The sequence below is a fragment of the Phocoena sinus genome, chromosome 11 (genome assembly GCF_008692025.1).
Source record: "Phocoena sinus isolate mPhoSin1 chromosome 11, mPhoSin1.pri, whole genome shotgun sequence".
Taxonomy (NCBI): domain Eukaryota; kingdom Metazoa; phylum Chordata; class Mammalia; order Artiodactyla; family Phocoenidae; genus Phocoena; species Phocoena sinus.
The window spans coordinates 78,230,312-78,254,756 of NC_045773.1; the positions used below are offsets into that span (position 1 = coordinate 78,230,312).

At 38.8% G+C, this 24,445-nt stretch overlaps 1 protein-coding gene across 7 annotated transcripts in view; it reads right to left on the bottom strand.

Moving 5' to 3' along the window:
* Nucleotides 1-24,445, bottom strand: part of PKHD1 (PKHD1 ciliary IPT domain containing fibrocystin/polyductin) — a 603,444-nt gene that overhangs the window by 204,075 nt on the left and 374,924 nt on the right. For 4 of the 7 annotated variants that reach the window (XM_032648750.1, XM_032648749.1, XM_032648748.1 and 1 more), the window contains one exon: nt 1,130-2,144. The exons of 1 other annotated variant lie outside the window; for it this stretch is intronic. In XM_032648750.1, coding sequence (XP_032504641.1) covers nt 1,130-2,144 — 1,015 coding nt within the window. The remainder of the gene's footprint in view (nt 1-1,129; nt 2,145-24,445) is intronic. 2 more of the 7 variants (XM_032648751.1, XM_032648752.1) reach the window with 1 other exon arrangement.

The window sequence follows — 24,445 nt, forward strand, 5'->3', positions numbered from 1 at the left end:
TTTGAGCTTATTTTTCCAGTGGTGATGACAAGCTTGCAGGGAATATCCATGTTTGAATCTTCTGAGTCCTCTATAACCAAGCAGCATGCATGTGTGAAATGGTTAGTTTATACACGTTTTCTAAGCATTATGGCAATTTCATATTGTCTCTCAGTTTGCAGTATCATTTCTGGTTCTTTTGTATCTGCTAAAAATTAGAGCTTGGGACTCTTACAGTCTTGATCTTGTGACAGATGTCTTAGATGAACTTGGGCTGGACAATTCATTTCTTGGGTAAATACAATGTACAAAAAAATTGAGAGTCATTTATACTTGCCTCCTCTTATTGTGTACTTCATGTACTTCTTCATTTACTAAGCTCGGGGAAATATTCAGCTAAATTTACTTCTGAAGTGTGTAGTAAACATTGATCTGGTAAAGAACTTCAATATACAAGCTTGTAGAGTCAGAATAGCATAGCACAAAGGATATTATGGATCCTACACAGGTCTGTGCCATAAACATAGTTGGCAGCAATTATGTTCTGCCTCACGCAATTTGACATCCTTTCAGGGCTTTATAATCCTAGGTTAAATAAAACCCAATCAGGGTCACGGCTTTAGCTTAGTTAACTCCTGGGCATCCCTCCATAATGTTCCTAAATATAAGTCTCTTCCCCAGTCCCTACAGGCAGTATTATTAACAACACCCTGAGTACTCAAGTCTTAGCTCATAGCTCTATGGAATTGTGATAGATAGTGTTTTTGTCCCATAAGGCAAAGATCATATCTGTTTCACCTTAGCAAACCCAGAATCTAGCCCACTGCTTAAATATACATTACATGATAAATGAATGAACAAGCATATTGAAAACAAGTTGCCTTAGAAAAATCTCTTCCTCCATGTTTTTCATTTTAAAGTACCAAAATAAAACATCTACATCTACCCAGGAAATAGAATAACCATGAAGACTACAGATTTAATAAAGAATTTTAAAATTGAGAATTTAAGTCTATAAATGGCTCTTGACATTTTTATTCTTATCTTAAAAAGCAGACAGGTTATGTGACTCAGTGTAAGTAGGCTGACATTTGCAATATGCATCCAAGAAATCAGCTCTCATTTAGAAGTTATTATAATTAGTACTTACCCATAGCCAATGACTCCCTTTGACTGAGTCACTAGTAAGGCCCCAATAGTCATATTCAGAACATTCTCTAGTACTCCAGTCTGTTGAGCAGTGATAACCTGGTGAGCCAAAGTCTGTAATTTGTTACTTGATAAGGATGGAATTACTCCAGTGTTCCTTACTGCTGGCAGATGACCAATTTCAACGACCATCACTTTTGAGATAGTTTCCATAGTGGTGGGCGGTAGGACTCTATATGAACTCATTTCCTTCATGAGAAGTCTACGCTGACCAACTCTATCATGACTGGCACAAGTCACAGTTGGGCAATTGCGCTTTCTCTTTGCTCTACGGTCAGCCATGGCCTTTAAGGTTGCTTCATTACCAGGCATCTCATGAATAAACCTGATTTGGTCTTGGCTGACCTGCAAGAAGTCAGTTAGTCTTTCAAGGGTCATCATTTCCCAGCCTTTTTCTAGAACTGAAAACATCACAGTGAGGGCCAAATGAATGGAAACACCTGAGCGAATTTCAATGGGCTCCTCTCCTTGTAGGACAACATACAAGAGGTTATCCATGATGCTGAAATAGTTGGCGCCAATAGACCCATTCAGCAGTGAGGAAGTTGATTGAACCTGAGTAGGTGTAATGAATCTTTCCCCTAAGAAAACATTCGGGCTCTGGAGTTCATGGTAGAATACAGCCAAGAGGAGCTTGGAGGTACTTTTGTTCCCCAATAGAAAAAAACGCAAAACTTGAGGAGTCTGATCCACAAAGCAGACCTTGGTGATTTCCTTGGTGGGTAAAATGGAATAGAAAGCAGATACAGACCCTGAAGTGGAGCAGGGAGTATTGGCATTTACGCTACTGAAGGTGTCAACAAAACCACTAGTCACAGATACAACTGGATATAACTTTTGCATTGCCCAAGTGGCATCAGCACTGTCAAGAATTAAGATCACTTGGTCAGTCTGTTTGCAGATGTAGCCTTGTATCAGCGATCGGTATGTGCATTTCTGCTCTTCTCTAAATGTGCCTATAAAATAAAGGAAAATAAGCAAGTGACGTAAGAACCACAATCTCTCAAAGATGATATACAATCCATCACTCTTACCATCATCAGTAACCTCAGGAAACATTTACTGAGTATTCAAGTGTGAGAATGCAAAAATTCTTGGGCAAAATATGGAAAGATACAGCTCTTTAATATAATTTAAATTTATATGTTACATAATATGCTATTTAAAGTTAATAATGGGCATAATAGCTAAGTGGTAAAAGAGCTGAATAAACAAAGTAATTAAGAAAAAGGAATAATCACTAAGGTCTACATAATGGAAAAAGGATAGGCGAGAAGAGGATAATGATATTTGAGTCAATGGGAAAGAGGTAGATTGAGGGGGCGGGAACAGAGATTTTATGGAGGTATATTAAAATTGAAAAGGTATATTGTGACCAGATTGTGAAATAGTTTGGATGTCAGACTATATAATTTCCTCATACTTTTTCTCTAAACATGAAGAATAAAGAAATACAACAGGCAGAGAAGAGGAAAGTAGTAATTTGGGGAGTGTTGACATTAAATAGAGCCCAAGTTGAGGATGACTGCAGCTAATGAAAACATTTAAAGAAACAGCATTATTCACTATTCCCACTATTCCTAATCTTCCTGTCTATGAACCTAGAGTACTTCCTGTTCTGAATTCAAAGGTATATGTTACCTTCCAACCAAAAAATGTTCCTTTGACTTTAAATTAATAGTCACAAAATTGTCTTGTATTGTTTTCTACATATTTTAATTTTCCTTAGTGCATGTTCATCTAAGCAGCCTGAGGACTGGAACCAAAAATAAATCAAATTATTACTATGTAGGATGTACTACATTTGAGCATGATCTAGCCTCCTTCTGCATCCTTCCTTCCATGTAATATGAGAAGAAATCTGTGCCAAGCAAAAGTACAGTGAGGTATCGCCTCACACCGGTCAGAATGGCCATCATCAAAAAGTCCACAAACAATAAATGCTGGAGAGGGTGTGGAGAAAAGGGAACCCTCCTACATTGTTGGTGGGAATGTAAATTAGTGTAGCCACTATGAAAACAGTATGGAGGCTCCTTAAAAAACTAAAAATCGATTTACCATATGATCCAGCAATCCCACTCCTGGCCATATATCCAGAGAAAATTGTAATTTGAAAAGATACATACACCCAATGTTCATAGCAGCACTATTCACAGTAGCCAAGACACGGAAGCAACCTAAATGTCCATCGACAAATGAATGGATAAACATGTGGTATATATATATATATCTATATCTATATATCTATATCTATATCTATATCTATATCTATATCTATATATATATATATATGTACAATGGAATACTACTCAGCCAGAAAAAAGAATGAAATAATGCCATTTGCAGCAACATGGATGGACCTAGAGATTATCATACTAAGTGAAGTAAGTCAGAGAAAGTCAAATATCATATGATATCACTTATATGTGGAATCTAAAATATGATACAAATAAATTTATTTACAAAACAGAAGCAGACTCAACAGACATAGAAAACAAACTTATGGTGACCAAAGGGGAAGAGGGGAGGGAGAAGGATAAATTAGGAGTTTGGGATTCACAGATACAAACTACTATATATAAAATAGATTAAAAAAACAAGGTCCTACTGTATAGCACAGGGAACTATATTCAATATCTTGTAATAACCTATAATGAAAAAAATATATATATGTATAACTCAATCACTTTGCTGTACATCAGAAACTAACACAACATTATAAATCAACCATACTTCAATTTAAAAAAAGAGTGTCATAGGGCACTGAGGAAAGCTGAAAGAAGAAAAAAAAAATCTGTGCCAAAGCTGCCTATGGTGTCAATAAACTTAATTACCAAAATGCTACTTCAGGAGTAGGACACACAGTTTACCTGAACCTCAAAAATAACAGCAACAAAAGGGTCAAAATTATAAGGAAAACTGTAAAATATTTCAAATGGAATGATAATGAAATTTTAGCATATCAAAACTGTGGGATGTGGCAAAAACACTGCTTTGAAGGAAACTTATGTTAAATGCTTATATTACAAAAGAAGAATTGTCTAAAAGTGATGCCTTAGGTACTCCCTTACAAATTCAGAAAAAGAGCAAAGTAAACCAAGAGTAAGTAGAAAAAAAGGAAATGATAAATGTAACAGCAAACGTCAATGAAACAGACAACAAACAAACAAACAAGAAAAAACAGAGAAAGTGAACAAAGCTAAAATTTCGTTCTTGGAAAATGTCAACCAATTGATTAACCCCTCGCTAGACTGATCAAGATATAAAGGAAGAAGACACATCACCAATTTCAGGGATGAAAGAAGGATTACTACTTCAGATCCTACAGGCAAAGATTAAGAGACTCTTACAAACAAACTTTATGCCAACAAGTTCAACAACTTCGATGAAATAGGCAGATTCCTTGAAAACTGACACAAAGCGGAAAATTCTAATTGCTCTATGTCTCTTAAATCACTTGAATTCATTAAATTAAATATGAAATTGTTAATCTCAGTAGAGATTTAATTATAAAATATTTTTAAATGGTCACCTATACACAGTGTGTTTTTTCCCTGTGGTAATATAATATGGAAACGCTAATGTGAAATCAAGAATTATCTTCCAGGGCTTCCCTGGTGGTGCAGTGGTTGAGAGCCCGCCTGCCGATGCAGGGGACGTGGGTTCGTGCCCCGGTCCAGGAAGATCCCACATGCCGCGGAGTGGCTGGGCCCGTGAGCCATGGCCGCTGAGCCTGCGCGTCCGGAGCCTGTGCTCCGCAACGGGAGAGGCCACAACAGTGAGAGGCCCACATACCGTAAAAAAAAAAAAAAAAAAGAATTCTCTTCCAAAGCATGGAACCAGTATGAAGGGAATTAATTAATTGCATGATCTTAATAGCCATGGAAATTTTGCTTTGAGACCCTGATACATCAATCGCTACTACAGGTATATCATTTTCAAATGAGATAGTAAGGTAGACTTTCCTCATGGATTATCCTCAAATCACACTAGTTCCTCTTTTCTAAACCTACTGCTCACTCTCCTTTTTACACATTTTTTTCAGCCATGCTGATGCCATTGATGAATCGTTCACATTCCATCCAGTTTTACAGATCTCTGACTTTATTCTTCTTACTTCTCATCCAGGAGTTATAAGGTCTTTCATAGTGGCCTCTGTAGATTGCTAAATTCTTGGAACCGTACCTAAATAAAATACTTATTCTCTTAGTTGATATGATTCTCAATCATTCTCTGCTACTAACTAACTATATGTACTTTGATAAATTACATAAACACTAGGACCCAATGTCCTTAAGGTGTTATTTCTCAAGGCCTAAGGCCATATCTCATATTTAAATTACCATAGGGTTTAACATCCTACCTCAAACACAGTAGAAATTCCTTAATACGTATTAGTTGATTGACATGTAATGTCCTTTTCAAAACTCCTATTCTTCAAATAATTTTTATCTATTATTTCCAGGTGTCTAGTTATAAGATTATTATTCTATAGCTTGAATGCAGTTTAAACCAACTCATCACAAGAACAGAGTATACTACAGAAGGGCATCGTGAGAATTGCCCCTTGAATTAATGTTAATATTTGATAGTGTTCTGTGAGAGATCCAACTATTTCACATGAAACCATAAGACTGAAATTATGGCTGATTATGTTTATATGAATCTTCTACTCTTGAATCACATAATAGATTTGTCCACACTCAAAAAAATTCTGTTATGACAAAGCATTTTTTTTCTTGGCTGATTCATTCATTCATTAAACAAGTGGAGGAAGGGAGTGAAAGGTTGGATGAGCCTATGAATGAATCAGGAGAACAATGTGTCTTCTGCAGACAGTAAATAGAATGTGCTGGTGGATTTGCTGTAATGACTGAGGCAGCAGGGATACTAAGGAAGACACACTGTATCCTTATATTCTGTAACAGTGGCATGGAAACTATCAGAGGGGTCCTCCTGATAAGACAAAACTTTCACACAGTTTTGTCAATGGGAGACTCTGACTTATTGCTTCAACAGGTCTTAGATGGCCAGAGGGTGGTCATCCCATGTTGTTGCAAATAATATATAATGGTTGCTTGGGAGAGCTTCAGATAGAGAAATATCTGACAGGAAGTCCATAGACTCATGGGAATGGTACCTGGAAGGGGTATGGGATAAAACAGGGATTAGAATGCCAAGAGGAAGACTTGACCTCACTACAAAGATACCCTCAAGCTATAAGGTTGGTGATCCTTCCTTCCTTCCCTTTTTCTTTCCTGCCTCCCTTCCTTCCTCCTTCCCTAACTTCCTTTACCTAAAACTTTCTAATAGCAAGTTTAATTATCCGTAGTTTGTAGATGGAAAAACTGACTCACGGCAATTATGATTCACACAATTACTTAGTAACAGCCATGAGGAAGAGGAGGAAGAGAAAAACATATTTTTTAACTTCTACCTGTGCTTTTGGAAAAATAAAATGGAATCCAAATAACTTCATTTGGGGATTGCATTTAGATGTGGGGTCAGCTGTGATGATTAACCCTGTGGGAAGGGTGCTGTATAGTCAGGAGTTCTCTTAACACAGTCTATTGACAGGAACTCACGGAAAGGTTTTTGGTTATTTGTTAAGTCACATATTTGGCAAGAGTCCATTTGCTTCTTTTCTATTACCATTTGGCCTTTTTAATATTTTAGCATACTTTCCCTGAAGTATAACTGTATAGCCACTAATTTAACAAAGGCAATAGACTAAAGATTATCAGCAAGTCACATTATGTAGTTTTGTAGCCAAATGTGGAATCCTGGTGTTCATAAATAAGAAACTTTACTTTTATTTCTCCAGAACTTACCAATGACTAAGAGACGGTGGTTTATTGGTATCTTACCATCAATTTTCCTATTTCACCTTCAGAGTTAATCAATTCCAGTATTTTACTTTTGATGTGAGGCAAAAATCAAGCACAGGAAAGCAATGCCCTGGGATTCCAAAGCTCCTACGTGGGTGCAGTTCTTCATTGTGGGAGAGAATTGACATTAACTCCTTAGGAGAGGGCTACGCACAGCCAAACACATGTCATGTCCCCTCTCCCAGACACAGCTGGCAGCACCAACATGGACAGTCTGGCTTCCCTTCTAAATAGCGATCCATCTCTTCCTTCCCTGGGTTTCTATTCCTCCTGCCTCTCTCCATTGGAGAAGGATGTAGTTTTCAGTAATGATTCTCTTTCTCACTTTTTTTGTTTTTTTCTTTTCTGATTTCTCCAAATGGCTTTATCTGCCAGTCACAATTTTTGTGGTCTGCAATTCTGATCACTTTTAAATGAAACCCATGCTGGCTTTGGTAATCATAATGTCATTTACAATTTACCACTAAACACGTTTATTCAGTTAGTAGCACACTGGAGAAAGAGAACTCCATATGAACTCACCGTGAAAGGCCTAATCTGATTATTTCCTCATGAAAATCCAGGCAGGGGTGCTTGTAAGAGGGGCTGAGAGAAGAAGGGTGAAAAAGAAAAAAAAAAAAAAACCACCAAGGTCTGGCCACAGCTGACTTTCATAATCAATGTGAATAGATAAAGTGACCCAGCCTGTCAGGGGCAGCCACCCAGTCGCCCCAGGGCATTCCTCTCCAGAAGGCAAGAGTGGACAGGACTTAATAAATGCTGAGTGACCGGTGAGTATTGGCTTGGCCTATGCTCTTTCATTCAAGATGGACAAGACCAGTGATAAAGTCCAGAAGCTCCTCTCTAAGTGGGGGAAATTAGATGAAGCAGGTCGTATGTGTGTGTGCATGTGTGCACTTGTTTCTGTGTGTACTTTAACATCCTAAAATATCCTAGACATACAATACGCTCTGTCCGCCTTTCCCTAGATTGGAAACCGTGGACCTAGAAACCAGAAAGGAGGAGCGTTAGGTACTCCTGGTAAAGGAGGAAGCAGAGGAAAAGGTGGGTGGGTATGTATGTGAATGTGTGTGAGTGTGTGTGCACTCAGGTTGCTTCCAGGGTTCTAACAATTATTAACTTTATGTCAATATTTGTCCTTCCTGTCTTGAAATGAGAATTTTCCACTTCATTTCACATTTGAAAAGAAAATATGCCAAAGGGGTCATCTTTGCTAGAAAAAAAAATTAAAAGAAAAGGAAAAAGAAAAAATTTCTATCCTTTATTTAGAAAAATGGATCAGAAGGAAAGAAAGAAGTATTTTAAAAATAAATGTTTTGACTCAAAGGCACATGGATTCCTTCCATCTTCCCCATTTCAACAAAAGAGAAAAATTTGTTTGAAAATAGCAGATAGCAGATTTTGACAAAAGTATAGCAGATTTTGACAAAAACAAAATATATAATCATTCTCTTATTTTCAAGAAATGAAATCATTTACAATTCTTTTCTGTCAAACAACATTTACACCTCATTGTTTCTAATTTAACAAATATAAATGGCCACATCTCAAATAAAGTGAAGACATGTTGAATTTATCCCCATTTATATAGGTTGTCATAGACCTTCAGGCTATGAGGAATGAAACCCCAAAATCTGTGTTCCTAAATGTACAAATGGAGTAACTGAAATCTTGCAAAGAAATATTAAAGAAAATATGTATTTAGTCATATTAGCAATAATAGAGGAAAACTATCTACCTTTTGGAATGGGGAATTCAAGCTAAAAACTAGCTGAGTCTCCTTGCATCATTCTCAGTGAGGAAGACACTGTAACAGCTGGTGGTTGGCGTGGCGAAGTGACTCCCCGTGTTCAGGAGTCAAGAGAGGACAGAAATAAGCCATAATTGAAAAGAGTATAAAAAAGGAATGTACATATGTGTATAACTGAGTCACTTTGCTGTATAGCATAAATTAGCACAACATTGTAAATCAACTATACTTCAATTAAAAAAAATAAAATTAATAAAAAGAGAGATGTCTGAGCATGAAGACAGCTCTAAACGACAAGATACTGCAGAGGTGCGAAAGGCTCTTAATGACGAATGCACATCTAGAGGGGTAATGGGCTAACAGACTTCAGGAGCTACAGATTCTAGGATCTGTGCCCATTTTTGAGCAATCTCACCAAAGTTCTTGAACTTGAGCCTATTTTCCGTGGGAATACATATTCAAACTAATGTGAGAAAAATGGAAAACCACATAAGACCAACCATTATATGAAGCAAGGATGCCTGTAAGGCCTTCTGTGAAAGGTCCTTCTGTCCTTACTAAGTTCTCTTGGTGAATATTTTGAAATATTTGTTCCCTTTTATAAAAAGTGTTACTTTGATCAGGAGATGAAACTACTTTGAATGCAGTGGTAATGAAGATGAGGGAGAAGGTCAGATATGTATCAAATAGACCTTTCTTCTGAATCAACCACCTTTCCTTTTTCCTTTTTCAAACTAAAAAAAAAAAAAATCTTAATTTTGGTGATGGAAGTCCATTCAAATTAATTCTAGAGGACTACTTTATATGATTTCACTATGTTGAAATGTCATTGTCTATATTTTGCTTGAAATAAGTGTCATAGAAAATATTTTTGCAGTTTTGTTATCTTATTTTTGGTTGTGTTGGGTCTTCACTGCTGCACGCAGTCTTTCTCTAGTTGTGGCGAGCAGGGGCTTCTCTTGTTGTGGAGCACGGGCTCTAGGCACGCGGGCTTCAGTAGTTGTGGCACTCGGGCTCTAGAGCACAGGCTCAGTAGTTGTGGCCCACGGGCCTGGCTGCTCTGTGGCATGTGGGATCTTCCTGGACCAGAGATCGAACCCATGTCCCCTGCATTGGCAGGCAGACTCCTATCCACTGAGCCACCAGGGAAGCCCAATTTTTGTTATTTTGTTGTATCATGATTTCACCTGCAAACATCTACAGGTATGGTCTCAATTATGATTTTTATTCAGTGAATACTGCTCTGAAAACAGCCAATGTAAATCTAAGTTCAGGAAGCACAGTTTTGGGGGCAAGAGATCAGGTTTTCCTGTTAGAGAAACCTGCGTTGCGTCCTGGCTCTGCCACCTTCCAGCTGCAAAACCACAGGCAGGTTACATAAGCGTCCTCTCTCTGACTCAGGTAACTCATCTGTAAAAGTGGTTGAGAGCAGTTCCCAATCCACAGGCTGATGAACAGCATTAAATGTGACGACGCACGTGCAGAGTCAGGAACAAACACTTGCTAATATATACAAGCTGTTACATTCGCCATAATTTAAAAAGGAGTATTTTTTAAAATACTTCTTGCACTCTCCTCTTGCTTTTTTTGGCACTATCCTTATCTCCAACTAATGACATTTGCCTCGTAGGAGTCTAAAACAGCACCTATAAGTGTTGCAAGCATTCACAATAAAGGATTTTGAAAGAGACAAGTTACAGGTGAAGAAAACACTAAAATGTGGGCATAAAATTCTGTGATTTTAGAAAATACAGGTCAGAAAGAAATACATGTATACACACGTACATAGGTATGTGGGTACATGCACACACACGTGTCTCTAAGCAGGACACCTATTTTTTTCCACTAATCAAAAAATAAATTAAAACCTGCAAAATTCAAGGTGATTTCCCTTTCATCTAATCTTTACTTTCCCCTTAAATACTCATATAAGTAGAGGACTACTTTATATGATTTCATATACTCTCCACCCCATTCCACCTTTTCTCGCCACCCTCCTATTTCTTTTTTACTAGCAAACTTTGCCTGCCAGCTTCGAACAAAGTGATGTCCATGGGCTATATTAAAGGAAGGGACAGCCAACAGCCTTCTTTACAAATACAATTCGGGCACACTCTCTCCCCAGAATGATAAACTTATCCCCACTCCAGTCCTCGGCGCGAAGCTAGAGCAGTAATTCTGTCGGATGCCAAAACTGAAATGGATGTAGCCATGCCATGCCCAGCTCTGAGCTGCGGCTGTAATGAGATTTGAATGGGAAACCCCGGACACAATAAATCCGCACCATATGTGACCGTTTCCTGTGTCAGTTCCTTTCTCATAACCAGTGGAGACTTTTTTTTCCCCTCTCATGACCCCACACCACGACTCTGAAATCTTTCATGGCTGCTTATGGGCCGCAGGCTCTTTCCAGCAGTTGTATAAATAAATGACTTTGACAGCAAACATCATAACAGTTAGCAGTAATGTGTGTTCGCCACAAGTGCCTATACTGCTCAGTGGAGAAATGGCAGAGGAAACAGCTTGTTTTGTCACCTAAACAAAAGTAGTTTCATTTGACAAGTGGTGAAAGTATTAGTCAAATAAACTTGAAATCCACTGGGACTATTTTTGCCAACTCCTCCTGCCGGTGAAATGTTCCCAGCTTCTCAATGCCCATGACTCATGAGAGATAAATTCCCCCCCTTTATTCTGAGATAAAGATCTGGGCTGGGAATACCAAACCTTTGGCTGATATTTTGTATTAATCTGCTTTGCAAGGCAAGACTGTCATGTATGGGAACTCAATTACAGCAGGGGGTTTTCAAGGAGGCTTGTGGCAGACAAACCAAGGACACTTCAGGTGGGAGGGAGAAAAGGTGACAATAATGACCCAGCTCATTGATTACCTGTTGACAGCAAACTGAAGCCTCTGAGTGCTTCCTTTTCTTTCACATTCCCTTCATTCCAGAAAGAGAAATGTCTACACCAGACAGTTGCTGAAAGAAAGGGGGTTAGCATTTTCCCTGTATCTCCACAGTCCCAGGAAAATGAAGTTACCTCTGTTCAGTGAATCTGTGGTCAATTTAGATAAACACCAAAACAGCACAGATTTTCCTACATGACATGGATTGATTGTTTATAAGTCCTTAAATTTTGCTGCTTCTTCACTGGCGTCTCAATTCTAATCCAATTGTCCCAGCTGTGAAAGATGTCAGAGCACAGTGGTTATTCCTACAGCTGCTGGTTATTTATGGATTCTGGTGCAAACTGCGGTGGTTCAAATCTCGGTTCTGCTACTTACTCTCTGTGTGATATTAGGCAAGTAACAACTTCACTGTGCCTCAGTTTCCTCCTTTGCAAAGTGGGAAGAAAAATGGAGTGGTAAGAAGCTCATAAGGCAGCTGTGACGATTCAATGTATTTTAAAAGGTTCAGAACAATGCCTGGGACATAATCAGTGGTATTATCATCATTATTATTACTCCAAACAAAGAAACTTAGACAATAGTCTCTTTAGAAACACTAGAGCTTTTCTCTATAATAGCTTGATATTGGCAGTTAATCTGAGAAATTAAATTTGAAAACATAGCACCTTCAAGTAAATTACAATTAATTTCAAGGTATAGTACAACAGTACTTTAAATAAAAGTATCATCTGGACCTTGAAAGTACTTCTTTTACATGTAGGTTAGTCTCACTCTTTTTAAGTGGTCCTCCTTGTCATGGTCAAGTAACCTTTGCCTTTAGAATCTTCTCATATTCAACTGAAATATCACTGATTAGGAGGATGAAGGTTAAGGGCTATCACCAACTAAGGGATCTTAGTTCAGGTATATGTTTTGTTCTCTGTTTTTTATCTTTTTGAAATGTAACTATTAAAATGGCTTACTGAAGTGTTTTGCTGTCTGATAATATGCAAAAAATGCCCTAAAGTTCTAGAAGGTATGGATTATAATCAATATGAGCAGATATTTCCATGTATAGAGAGCCTGCTACCTGTATAATAGATTCCTAGTGTCTCTGTTTTAACTGACAGATCCACTTGAATATACATTTCTCTATATCTAGTCAAACTCTTCCTATGGAGAAAAGTCAGATTATTAATGAGTTGAAGTGTGTAAAAGTAAAGGCACTCATTAAGTTTTGCTCTTAGAGCAGTAAGTACCAATAAAACTTAAAAGAGGCGAGTCAACGGAAGGCACAGAACCACTTGACTTTATAAAACAATGGTGAACCAGGAGGGGGCGAGGTGGGGTGAGGTTGGTTTGATTTGGGGAGGGAGGTAGGTTTTGCTAGAAAACCAGATACATAAAGTGACATCATCTTGTGGTACAATGGGTTTAAGTGAGACTCCATCTAGAGTAAAATGAACCGAAAACCCCATCCGTCACTGCTCCCTGTGACCAGGCTGCACTGCAACATCAGGAAACGTCTCAAAAACTGGCCTGCGAGAAAATGACTTGTCCCCTAGGCAATTTCACTGTTGAGGAATGTCATCTGATACAATGCCTCTCTTGCTCCTTCCAAATCCCTTTCCAAGGTCTGCTTCCAGGGTGCATATCCTGACTCACTTTAGGATCCCCAAAGGTGAAGGCACATGGCCCCCAAGGCTGCATAAACAGAGCTGGGCAGCGTCCTCTTTGACTACCCAGCCACTTCCACCTCCTGTTAAGGAGCAAATGAACACTGCACCTTGTAAAGTCTGATTTTCTGAGTTAAGGAGAAAACTGAGGGGACAGGGAAACTTTAAAAGACCTGTAGGTTTAATCAAGCATTGTGGAGCTGTGAAAATAACTGCTCAGCTATTCTTCATCATTTTCCAGGTATGTGTGTGAACACATGTAAGGCCGGGCTTACCTCGGGAAGTGACAGGCTTGTACTTCCCCATCCTCTCGTGGTTGAGTAGAATCATTAGTTAGCCGTTAGTCATTGAGCAGAGGTACCAAGTGTCCCTTTGGGGCTATGCAACTTAAGCGAAATAGCTGGCAAACTACAGGCCATAGGCCAAATCCAGCCCACTGGCTATTGTTGTAAATAAAGTTTTATTGGAACACAGCCCATACTCATTTGTTTATGCATTGTAAACTACAGTAACCTCTGATTTGGCACTGCAGTAGCAGACTTGAGTCATTGTAACAGAAACTCTATGGCCTGTGAAGTTGAAAATATTTACTGTCTGGCCCTTTATAGAATATATTTGCCAACTCCTGCTCTAAAGAGTTCCAAGTTTGTCGCTAAGACAGTGACCAGCTAAGTACAAGATGAAGGTTGATTTCTCAGACTGGGTCCCTGCCAACCAGAGATAAATAAGACGTGTAAGCAAGAAATAAACCTTGGTGGTGTTTTCTTTGAGGTACTGAGATTTGCAGAGTGTGTGCTATGGCATCCTAATCTAGCCTACCCTGATGGATACAGCATCTTTGCTCTTCTCATATGTATCCTTTTCTCTGAACATACATAATATATCCAGCTTTAGGGAAGCGAACAAAGAGCATAAAAGGACTTTTTTTGCTGTTGTTGTTCCTCAGGAGACAGGATGAGGACATGAAATGTTTGAATTCTCAGTTAACATTTGGCCTAGAACTTTCTAAACATAAATATTCTTTACATAATTGATCCTGATATTTGCTTCTAATACCTGAGAATCAATCTTCTCTGTTAAAGCTCCTTGAAAAACTAGTCCCCTGGATCTCTGCAAATTTACTTTCTTTGCCATAAAATTTCCTCAATATACTGCACAGAGAAGGTTATTAACGTCACTGGGGGGAAAGATTTCCATAAGCCCAGAACTGAAATGCTCGTGTCTTTCAGAATGAGTTCTTGCATTTGGGCTTTAGGAGTTTTAATATGGGTGAAAAAATGCATACAGATGGCCCAACTTGCTCATTTTGCTATATCTAGATCTTCTCCTTTGGAAGAATAAGGAAAGGCCCATTTGGGGGGCAGAAAACAACATGGTCCTTTTCAACTTCACAGAAGGACAAGTAGGGTGGACAGGCTGCTGCTCTTTGGAAGCAGGAAGTGATGGAGACACCTTGAGAGCATTGTGTTCCTGGTGTCAGACATTGAAAGGGGAGCCAAGGGGTATCTTGCCAAGAGAAGTGCTGTGATCAGATGGAGAGAGACACTGGTGTGAAATGTCGATTCCAAGTTATCTTCCTCCTATTCCTGGTAACCTTTGACAATAGACGGATCACTACGCACCTCAGTTTCCTTACCATGCATGCAAAACAATATACATGGATATTGACCTACAGTGAGATGGCATAAACGTTAATGCGCTAATGTCTAGGAAACGTGGCAGGGGAAAACGGGTTGAGAGAGGAGGCAGCCACCCAAGCAATCTGCTCACCGAGGGCAATAAATAGGAGCCAGGAGGGAGAGTGGATGGGAAACATGATCAGGTTGACCAGACACTGTTCAGTCATTTGAACAAATAAGTTGTTAGGATTCTTACAAATAAGGTAACAGACCAGGGCCTTGCAGGTAAGCAACTTCCAAGTCATCTTTTAAATTCAATGTTTCCTTTTGAAAACTGGTGCAACACAATTCAGCAAGGTGAAAGTGTTTTAAGGACATTTTGGAATTCAACTTTGAGTAACAAAACATAGCTAGATTACTGAGATGCACAATTGGCACCAAATAGTCAGACAGAAAAATAGTGCAAGTGAACTTATTTACAAAACACAAACAGACTCACAGACATAGAAAACAAACTCATCGTTACCAAAGGGGATAGTGGTGGGGGTGAAGGGGAGGGAGGGATAAATTAGGAGTTTGGGATTAACACATGCAAACTACTATATATACAATAGACAAACAACAAGGATTTACTGTATAGCACAGGGAACTATATTCAATATCTTATAATAACCTCTGATGGAAAAGAATCAGAAGAAAATAGAATATAGATATACACACATATATAGGTCTATAACCGAATCACCTTACCACACACCTGAAATTAACACAATATTGTAAATCAACTTTACTTCAATAAAAAAAAAAACTGAAATTTTCATCTCCCTTTAAATTCTACCCTTCCACTTGTTTACCCTATCTTGGAAAAAAAAAAATTCAGACAGAATGGCTTATTTATAGCAAAGGCTTTACACAAAATGGGAGACAAAGTAGTGGCTGGAGCTATGAAAACAGGTACTTCAAAAAAGATCTACAAATGCCAACAAACACTATATACAAGCTTAACATGAAAAGGATAACAGATTAAGCAAAACTTTAGTTATACACAACCATACATAAGATTTTTTTAACATCTTTATTGGAGTATAATTGCTTTACAATGGTGTGTTAGTTTCTGCTGTATAACAAAGTGAATCAGCTATACATGTACATATATCCCCATATGTCCCTCCCACCCTCCCTATCCCAACCTTCTAGTTGGTCGCAAAGCACCAAGCTGATCTCCCTGTGCTATGCAGCTGCTTCCCACTAGCTATCTATTTTACGTTTGGTAGTGTATATATGTCCATGCCACTCTCTCACTAGCTATCTATTTTATGTTTGGTAGTGTATATAGCTAGCTATATACACTAGCTATCTATTTTATGTTTGGTAGTGTATATATGTCCATGCCACTCTCTCACTTTGTCCCAGCTTACCCTTCCCCCTCCCCATGTCCTCAAGTCCATTCTCTATGTCTGTGTCTTTATTCCTGTCCTGACCCTAGGTTCATCAGAACCATTTTTTTTTTAGATTCCATATATATGTGTTAGCTTTTATAAGCAGTTGCATACTGTGGTTTGCATATAGGGATCCTTCAAGATAATCTCTTCAATTTGGATGAAGGTTGGTATAGAATCAGGAAATCGATAGCCATCCTGAGCATTACCTTATCATCTTGGATTTTTGTAAATTCTGGGGGCAGGTGGGTGACGGAAAGAGAAAACAGGAAAAGAATCTAATTTTCTAGTTCCTTCATTGCACTGATTTAACCCTATTTATTAAGCTTTTATCATTATCCTGATAGGATCTAGACCTTGGGAACGTGACAGTGAACAATAAAAGGAGAGACACAGTGTCTGCCTCCATGGGACTGACTTAGTCAAGTTTCTAGTAACAAATGTGCCTCCTCTTTTAGAGACAGTGAGCTCGTGAGCAGTTTGAGTATACGTATCAGCCCCACTTCCTCTTGGTGTGTCTCTCTCCTTCCCTATACACTCACACCTGTGCCTGATACACACACAGAGGGAAGAAACATCAAAACTCCCTGACCATGTACTATGCACCAGGCCCTGTGAGAGTCATTCAACATGTCATATTTCATTTAATCGGCACGGCAAACACAGAGGTATGCTTTTATGGCTTCCATTTTCCAAACAAGGAAACAAACCTGAAGTTGGACTTGAAGGACTCTAAAATGGCAAAGCCAGACCTTAGCCAGCCTCAATCCCGGTGTCACTACCAGATGCACAGCTGCCAGGGGTACCACGCACCCACTCTTCATCAGGCTGGCATGTGAGTAGAGACAAACTTTCCATTTCGTTAAACAATAGAGATTTGGGGGTTATCTGTTAACTGGAGTTAATTGCTCTGCCCTACACAACGTTCGTCTTATACCTAAGTAAATGAAGTCAATTTTAAAAGTGAATCAGTACGCAGAGGCAAAGAACAAACAGGGTTAAGGTCCCAGTTGGTTTAGAAGCATTAGTAAGAGGAAAGGCCAAAGGCCCTGCCTCTCTGACCTAAACTATATCTACCATTTTAAAGAGGCTCCATTTAATAAGAGTAGTGGCTTTCCTATTCTTAGAAGTTCACTGAGGATTGACTACAAATGAGTTCTGCCCTCCTAGGTGATCTCCACTCAGTGGCCAGCTCAAAATTTATGCGGGAGCCCTTAAAGCCAGCTAAGGATTCAGAGCCTCACTAACGTCTGGAATACAAGAGTTCCAGCAGCATCCTACACGCCAGGAAAGAAAGTCAAAAGCTACAGGCAGCTAGTTTGAACTTTGAAAAAATTTTGGCAAAAGGGCAAGAACATATTTGTAATTCCTAAGGGATAGCTCATGTGCTTTCCATTGGACCTGCTCTGTGTCAAAGGCCAACGTCCATCCACTACGATACTCTAAGTTAGTTACATGAATATTATGTTCAGACACAATCACACACTGGGTCAAAAGCAAAATTAGACCGCATCTGTCATTGGGGAGTTTATCCTTCCACCAGCTACAAAATTCTTTTTGTTTGGATTCAAGGCTGATTTCCCCTAAAATACAGGATTTTCCAGATAAAACTAGCCACTGGTCTTTCAAGAATGGTTTTCCAGGTTAATAAGAGCTGTCTCCTGGGAAAATATTACACCCCATAATGCACCTGGTCAATCGTTTGGTGTCATTCAAATTGTTAGGGGTAAGAGTGGGAGAATTCCTTCCTGTCCCCTGAGACAATAATTTTATGCCCCAAAGCTTCAACCTCATTATTCTTATCTTAAGGCATAATTACAATGTTATTATTGGTCATAAAATTAACCAGATTTTCCCCTCTTTTCTGTTCCTCTTCAACATTTGACTCCCTGACCTTCCTCAGCTGAAAAGTCTATGGACTTATTATGCACTAAGTGTAGAAGTATTTCCTTTTATTTGTTTTAAATTTTCCCACTGTTCATTTCATTGAGAGCATGTTCTCATATTGTGAAATGGGGTAAAGAAAAAAATAAAAGCAGAAGAATTTCCACTACTCCTTTGAAATGTGAAAATGTTTACTCTTGTCTCCCAGTGATTCTAAAACTTTTCACTTTTGTTATCTCACTATCCAGAGGTCCTACTCTGCGTTGACTTCACCCTGTAGGTCCACAGTTAACCTTATAATCCAAGCTTCTTTGCCAGTTGCTCCAGTGTACTCTGTGCAAACTTCACCTCACTATTTTCCAAAGCAACTTCTTTGCCAAAATGGCCAAAAAGGTTTCACTCCAAAGGCTGGTGCCCATCTGTGGCAGTAGTTGCTAAAATACAGTCTTAGGAAAGGCAATGAGACCATGCAAAGAGTCATTAGAAAAAGTGTTGTGATAGATGAGTAGTCTGCTGGGATGAGGGGTATGCCTACGGTGGGTCTTCAACAAAATTTACTCTCGATACAAATACCACTACATCTGCTATGCAAACATCTTGCACAATAGAACTTATGTGAACCAGAATTTCATGGAACCAGAATCTCAACCCTAGTCCACCCACCATCCAGAATTCTATCCAAATTCTGTTCTACCAATGCACATCCTTTTAAGCATCTAAAAATATTTTCCTAATATTCTTTCCATGCTAATCACTGGCTGGCAAAATGTATTCCATCATTTAAAGTTGAAAATTATAATCACTGGCTGATAAGAATCGTTATAAATTGACTAAAATTGAAAGTGTTGTCCCAGATGGATGGCAGCCTTGGTTGACACCAACTAAATCTTACTTTCCTGAATTCAGAAAGGCAGTAAAGATGCAGGATGAAAAGCCATTTGAACAACTGATTCATGCTCCTTCATAAAGATGGATGATTCCCCTTCTACTTTATATGGGAAGGGAGTTTGACTTGATAATCCTTAAAACCACACCAAAAGCTGGATTTCTTTGCAAAAAAACAGGGTGCCTTACGTCCGACCTCATCTTTTGATAATTTTCCTTTCCAACACTCTGCTCAGACCATTCACCCTCTTTGGGGCCTCGGACAAGGCAATCTCTCCACTCTTCTCCCAGCTTAGTCATGTGGCCCATTTCTACACCTTTTTTCACTTTTCTCACATGTTTCCCCCTCCATGAAGCCCACCTTGATCAGCCTATCCTCACACATGCTCTTGTTGTCTCTTATGATGCCTTGCATTTTAACATTTTGTCCATGGCATTTTTCGCTTTCTAACCTAGTAGATACTTCACTTATCTTTTACAGAGATCACTGACTGTCTCTCGCCTCTGGAAAGTAAGCTTCATGAGGGCGAAGACCTTTGTCTCATCTTACACTTATGTACCCCAACTAACTGACATCTTAGTCCAAAGATCTTGCCATGACATGATGCTCTTTGTGTTTCCTGTAAAATGAGTAGTGGGTAGACTTATGAGTGAATAAATCAACAAAGGCTTGACTCTGTAATCGTCAAAGTGACCCTGAAATTACTGTATTTTCGTATTTTCAAACTATGTGGATTAATATCCAAAACATTTTTAATGAGAACATAGAAGAGGAGCTAACTTCTCAGACTGAATTCTACAATTACAGCCTCAAGGGCCATCCACTTGAATTAATCAAAAATGCCACTAATTAGCTAGACTTAAGCAAGGGCTGGTGCAAGGCAATGTGACTTTTTTATGTCACGTGTCACCTGGATTACATTTTCTTTCTGATATACAAGCCATTGGTCAGGATTTGACACCGTGGATTTATCTGATGAAGTCTGCAGAAGAGATTGGTTTGTTAATTTCTAAGCATGATCTAGAATCATTTTATGAGTGTTTCCACCTTTACTGAGCAAATCAATACTTCAGTGTTTCAAGTATATAACGGTATGTTTTATTAAACATAGTCCCATATTGGGAACAAGGGGATCTGGGTTCCTTTGTTTTGCCAAAATCCACCATTCTTAAACAAGTTGCCTTAGCTCTCAGAGCTTCAAATTTACCATCTTAAAAATGAGATTAGGCTAAATAAGTTATTGTTGAGATCCCTTTCAACGTTCACATCAAAAAGGATTTTATCACTTACACATCATGCTACTATCCCCTCAAATGGCCGTACTCTGGCCCTTTCATTTCTCTGACATCTTAGAAAGGAAACTCATCTCTCCAACCAAACCTCCTGCCTTACAAAAACAAATGAACAAGCAGGCAAACTCCTTGTGTTTATACTCCTGCTGTACCTATTCCTTTACCTCCTTGAAACTTTAGTCTTGGTTCTTCACCCTCTCCTCACTTCCTTCCATTTCTTACCTAATGGTACTTCTTCCTCATCAGCATTTTCAGTAATCCCAACATCTCCTCCCTCATTCTCCTCCCATGTCTATATATAAACTCCCCATCCTTGACAAAGCTATGCATCCATTTCCATCACTTTTGCTCCTGGGAAGTTTAAGAATTCTGTAGAAAATCACATAATTAAAAAGAAACTTCCAGTTGCAAAATAAATGAGTTATGAAATGTACAATGTAGGGAATATAAATAACTGGATATCTTTGTGGTGACATATTGTAACTAGACTTGTGGTGATGATTTTTGAAATGTACAGGGAAAAAAAATCACTATGTTGTATAACAGGAACTAATAGAGTGTTGCAGGTCAATTATGCTTCAAAAATAAACACTCATAGAAAAAGAGGTTAGGTTTGTGGTTCCCAGAGGCCAGGTTGGAAGGAGGGGAATTGGATGAAAGTGGTCAAAAGGCACAAACTTCCAGTTACAAGATAAATAAGTACTAGGGATGTAACGTACAACATGATAAATATAATTAACACTGCTGTGTGTTATATATGAAATTGCTAAGAGAGTAAATACTAACAGTTCTCATCACAAGATAAAAATTTTTCCATTTCTTGAATTTTGTATCTATTTGAGGTTACAGATGTTCATTAAACTTATTATGATAACAGTTTCTGATGTATGTAAGTCAAATCATTATGCTGTACATCTTAAAGTTATACAGTGCTGTAGGTAGATTCTATCTCAATAAAACTGGAGGAAAAAATACAAATAAAAATTACAAGCATAAAACAAGAATAAAAGCTCACATAACTGAGAACTGTATCATTTGGTGCTATCACAAATATTACATCTGCAACCTCAATTGAGCCTTCAGTATTAACCAAGCCCTCTTCCACTCACCGCTAGTTAAAGTTCTCTTCTGTTCAAGGATTTAGTTGCCCCTACCCTCTCATGTTAATGACCAAGTCACCGACTTCACAAATAAATCTGGGGACATGAGGAACTAATTTTCCTACATTTACTCCTAACATTTTCAAATATTCACTCTTCTTTTTCTTCTTCTCATCTGACTCAAAGAAATGGGTATCTTTCCTCTTTCCCAAGCTAACTTCTATATGGGCGACCTCAGCCCTGTCTCCTCCTTGAAAGTCACAAATTAGCCTCATCAACTGCTGCTCGTTTCTTGGGTCTTCAAACCTCTTCCCATTACCTGGAAGCATGTATAAGTTTCCCACCTTCCTTTCTTTCCGTTTACTCTCACATTCCTTGAAAAGATATGTTTTCTTTTTATTTTGTTCTGTGTTATTTATTAATTTTTCTCATCTTCTAGATGGGTCTCAATCCACTGAAATCTACATTTTGCCCAACTCACTCTATTGATACTATTCTCAGGGATGTTACTAGAAGCTTCAGTTCCAGTTCTAAGATCCAGTTGCTTTTTTCTGATTTAATCATAGTTGGCTTCATTATAGCACTTGTTGTTCTTCTTGAAATACTCCTTTGTCCTAATTCCTAGGACATATTTATCTGCTATTCCTCTTACCCCTGCTTCTCCTCAACTGCTGTTGTTGTTTGGGGGCCTCCTTCATCCAACCCTTTAAGGGATGGTATTCTTCAGGGTTCAGTTCTCTGTCCTCATCTCACAACACATATGCCCCCTGTTTGTATGCCCCTCACATATAAACAGAACGAGAGAGAGAGAGATTGATTGATTGATTCATGTGCTAATGGACCCCAAACTCATCATCTCTCTTGAATGACAGAACTGAGTGTCAGCTACCCTCTCTTTCAAGGCATTACACACACCTCAAACACACCCACTGTCCTGCAGCCCCTCTATGCCTCAACATGAACTACATGCTCGTTATCTTCTACGTAAGAATGATTAGACCTAAGAAACCCAGAAGGTAACATCACTTATCACATATGTAAGTTTATAGGGAGAGGTTTCTATAGAATAACTTCTAACATTGAAACCCTGACCGTATGCCCGAGACTGTGGGGAGTGGTTTTACAAGCATTGTGGTAAGTCTAACCATAACAATAAACCTAAAATGTCTACACTATTTCCATCTTCATCTAAAGATGTGGAGACAGAGTAAAGAGAAGCTCAGAAACTTGCTGAACAAACATGTGATAAAGACAGGACTCCCAACCAGCCCGCCTGGAGGCAGAGCTGCTCAGTGCGTGATGCTGCATCCAGAAGTATATGCAGCTTCATGTAAGGCACCTGATGACCGTGGTACAGCCGTTCCCCCCTTTGCCCATTGAAAACAATCGCAATAATAATAATAATAGCAGGCTACATGTATCGAGTGATTTTAATGTGATTCATACAGTTTTAAGTGCTTTATAAGCATCAACTCATTGAATCTTCACAATGACTCTATGGCACAGGTACTACTATTACTCTCCTTTTACAGATGAGGGAAATGAGGCATATATGGTTTAAGCATCTTTTCCATTTTTCAGTAGCTTGAGGAAAGTGAACACGAGGTAGTCTGTTCCAAAGCCCATGTCCTTGACCTCTATCCTACACTCTCCAGCTATTTAAGCATTTTACTGTGTTTCTTAAAATAATATTGAGGGCTGGTTCCTATACATCCCTTCCTCCACTCACACCATCACCAAAACACCTGGCTTTATCCTAATAATTATAGCCCTGTGGTCGTGATGCTTACTTGTATCTTTTCTCCCTCTCCCTGTTTTGGCTTGTTAATTAATAGCAATGTCTGCAAATGTTTTCTTTCTCAGTTCCTACAAAACCCTTCCATATTCAGTTTCATTCTGGATCATCTAATTTTATGGATTCTTTTTCACAAGCCACACACTCCCAATACCATAAAAAAATAAACAAGAAAAGTCAAAAAATAAACACTTGATCCAATTACCATTCTCTCCATATAGCCTCCTAAGTTGATGGTGATCATGTAACTTATTGTTCAAACCAAGACACTTTTTTTTTTTTTTTTTGTTGGGGGTAGGAGTTTATTAATTTATTTATTTTTGCTGTGTTGGGTCTTCGTTTCTGTGCGAGGGCTTTCTCTAGTTGTGGCAAGCGGGGGCCACTCTTCATCGCGGTGCGCGGGCCTCTCATTATCGCGGCCTCTCTTGTTGAGGAGCACAGGCTCCAGATGCGCAGGCTCAGTAGTTGTGGCTCACGGGCCTAGTCGCTCCGCGGCATGTGGGATCATCCCAGACCAGGGCTCGAACCCGTGTCCCCTGCATTAGCAGGCAGATTCTCAACCACTGCGCCACCAGGGAAGCCCAAACCAAGACACTTTTGAGAGTGGATGTATTACAATTACACTGGAACAGCAGGTATGAACTTAGGTTGTCCTGGGCAAACCAGGAGGTATGGTCAAATCACTTCTGACACACAGAGGACAATTTAGCTACACAACCACATTGTGTCTAAAAGAGATTTCCTAGCTAACAGCTTACCCACTGGCAATGATATCATGTCTTCTTCCAATAGCACTGGCTACAGAAGAATCAGAATTCTGCTGGGGGCTTCGAATAACAACAAGCACAAAGAAAACAATCTTGCCAAAATTTTAAAACAAAAAATGAAGAATAAAAGAATAAGCCTTAAGGTTCTAAGTCTATTATAACCAATAGCAAGTAGACAGAACTGAATAAAAATGGACTTAAAAGTATTTAGTAATATTTCTTTAAATCAGCAGGGTTTAAAGAACAGAGACCTTACTTCTTAAAGTCTTTCCAA